The following is a 3,186-nucleotide window of genomic DNA, read 5'->3' as shown; positions in this document are numbered from 1 at the left end:
CTCTTAAGTAAATTTTGTAAAACACAAAAAACATTGTTTCACCAAGTTTAGGGACCAAAGAAGATAACATCTTTTCGCGCAATTGTCTTTAATGAAAGTTTTACTTTGAAATAACTATTCAAATTAAATTATGCATTTATTATACATTAAAACAGATATAACTGTATTGCATTTGAAGCTTTGTGGACGTCCATCGGCTACGCGTCGCCAGGTAAACTAAATTCGCGACAGTAAAACTACCGATTGACGTCCACAAAGCTTCAAATACAAAACAGTTATCTCTTAGAAGGATGCACTTAACAGGAGACAGAAAAGGAAGCGTTAAAAAAGATATCATGTACATTTCCAACTATGAAATATAAGATATAAAAAACACAGGATTATCCCTAACTTTTTTTCGTTTATCATGGCTGATATTTAGTATACGCCAATACGGTTGTACATTATGAGTGTTGTGAAAAAAAAAGTAAAAACACAAAAATACTGAACTCCGAGGAAAATTCAAAAATCGAAATAATAGTTACAGTATTTGAGCCTTGGAGATACGTGGCTTTCCTTAATGATGCAACATACCAATGACGCAAAGCGTTTGAGGGAATTACCAGCAGAAGTTGTAAAGATGTTTTTAGATTGCACATGTATTGCAAGCACTATTATTATAAGCACCTGAACATAACATACAGAGTCAATTTGTGATGCAACTATGGTCGGATATATATATATGAAGCAAATGTGCATGCTACAAAACTATATCATGTATAATGTATTCATAAGCTTATAAACTTGAATGTTAAACTCATTGTCATTTAGGTTTAGTGCATTGTTTAGACACACACGGACAAATCATGTGTTCATCAATATCAATATCCTGTTCAATTTCGTATTTAAAGTGACATCTGCCTTCAATAATGATAAAGCTTATATCTTTTTGTTCATCTTTTATATCTTCTCCTTCTTTTTTAATATTTGAATTTGCTTTTCTCAAATCTTTTTGTTCATCTGTTATATCTTCTCCTTCTTTTTTAATATTTGAATTTGCATTTCTCAAATCTTGTTGTTCATCTTTTATATCTTCTCCTTCTTTTTTGATATTTAAATTTACATTTCTCAAATCTTTTTGTTCATCTTTTATATCTTCTCCTTCTTTTTTAATATTTGAATTTGTATTTCTCAAATATTTTTGTTCATCTGTTATATTTTCTTGTACTTTTCCAATATTTTCTGTTGCAATTTTTAAATCTTTTTCCCAATCGTTTATTTCTTTTTCTCCGTTTCCAATATTTTCTTTTGAATTTTTCAAATCTGTTATATCTTCTTCTCCTTTTGTATTATTGTCTGTTGCATTTTCCCAATTTGGGATACCTATTTTTCTCTTTTCAATGTACTCTTTTCCATTTTTCAAATCTAATGCCTCATCTTTAATATTTTCTTCTCTTTTTTCCATATTTTCTTTAGCATTTTTTAAATACTTTTCGCCTTTTTTTGAACCTATTTCTTCTTTTTTTAAATTTCCATTTCCATTTTTCATATTCTTTTCACCATCTTTTATATCTTTTGGTCCCTTTCCATTATTTTTTTTCTTATTTTTTTTTGTGTTTTCTTGTAGGTACTTTGGAAGTTCTTCACAAATAATTGTTTTGATTGGAATTGGATATGAAACAATAGTACTTTTATTCTTTTTATCTTTGAACATCACTATTACAGACCCTTTAAATCCAACCTTTGCCTTAAAAGAAAATTCCTGTTTTCTTTCTTTAACACTCTTTGAAACAGTTATTTTAGTTTGTCTTGGAACACAAATAAAATCATCAATGATCCATGCAGTTTTTGCTTCCTCGAAATTTTTCTTCGCATATTTCATCGAAAATTCTCTCGAGAATTTGAAAGTTGAACGTATATCTTGAACAGGTGTAGGAAAGGATAATCCAAGTTCGGAACCCTTTGTGTAACCTTTGGTTAAATAACTATAACAAACCATAGAAGTATCTCCTTTTGCTCTCAGTTTATGATGTTGGTCTGTGTAGCCTGTGTTTTGAAAGACTGTTTGAAAAATAACATGCGTTTGATCTTTATTTTTAGAAACATTGTTGATTTTAGTGAATTCGATGTTGCCAGGGTATTCCGTTACGCCATCCCAATTCAACTTTAATTCAGCTTCTGTTTGTGTTCCTGGAAAGCATCTTGTCGACTCCTGGTCCATTTTAAACATAGCCCATCCTCTCTTTTCAATTATTTCTTCTAAATCAAATATACTACTCTGAAAAAAATTAAGTTCAAATGAAATGAGTGCTTAAGGATGTATTCTTCTGACGTTTCAGTCTGGTTGAAATCAAAACATGTGATACTAGTGGAAAATATCAATGAATTCAAAAAATTGGGAATAAAACAAATCCGGGTTACTAACTAAAACTAATACAAACACATCAAATATAAGAGGAGAACTAAGACACAACAGAAACACAACATTAAAATGTAACACACACAGAAACGAATTATAATATTACAATGGCAATTTTCCTGTCTTAGTACATGATATTTTAAAAATTAAAAAGGGTGTTTGAACCTGGTTTTATGGCATGCCGAACCTTCCGCTATTATGGCAATGTTAAATATAACGGTCAAATGACAACATTACATTATAGGACTACAATACAAATAAATGGGAGAACATATAGGACAGAAAAACACACGAGTGACGATCTAATGAAAAGTTCGACCCCCCCCCCCCAAAAAAAAAACAGGGTACAAAGTTGAAGAGCATGAGGACCAAAAGTTCTCAAAAGGTGTGCCTAATACGGCTAGCGTTTAGAATAATTCATACTTTTGCAAACAGTATTTTTTTTATAAAATGACTATATAATAGATAGAAACGTTAAAACCGATGACGAACTGAAAAGATGAATAACCTAAACCAGCATATAAATATTCACAGACGCGTGAGCCAAATCGATAAACGCACAAATTTAAGAGACGTCATATTTGAATTCCTAAAATTTTCCCCAAAATAGGATAGAATTCAAGATTAGGTTTGTAATGTTGATAAACATGTATTAATAACAATGAAAATTACAAAACTAAGTAATATATAATTGAGGTAGTAATCAGATAATTAATTTATTATTATTGCAAACTTAACTCTGTGAAGAAATTGTGTATTTACAATTAGAAGTTTTTGAGTATTCCATT

The 3,186-nt window shown here is 30.0% G+C and overlaps 1 protein-coding gene across 1 annotated transcript; it reads right to left on the bottom strand.

Annotated features, from left to right (window-relative positions):
• Positions 1-802: 802 nt before the first annotated feature.
• Positions 803-1,861, bottom strand: LOC139483222 (uncharacterized protein PF3D7_1120000-like). The gene has a single exon (XM_071267254.1). It carries the CDS (start codon positions 1,859-1,861, stop codon positions 803-805), a length of 1,059 nt encoding a protein of 352 aa, XP_071123355.1.
• Positions 1,862-3,186: the final 1,325 nt, after the last annotated feature.

This window comes from Mytilus edulis, chromosome 7 (genome assembly GCF_963676685.1).
Source record: "Mytilus edulis chromosome 7, xbMytEdul2.2, whole genome shotgun sequence".
NCBI lineage: Eukaryota > Metazoa > Mollusca > Bivalvia > Mytilida > Mytilidae > Mytilus > Mytilus edulis.
The sequence above is the reverse complement of the archived record's forward strand: the minus strand, read 5'-3'. Positions and strand labels throughout refer to the sequence as shown.

Coding starts and splice junctions, on each gene's coding strand:
- LOC139483222 (XM_071267254.1), bottom strand. CDS start 1,861: ATGAAATATGCGAAGAAAAATTTCGAGGAAGCAAAAACTGCATGGATC.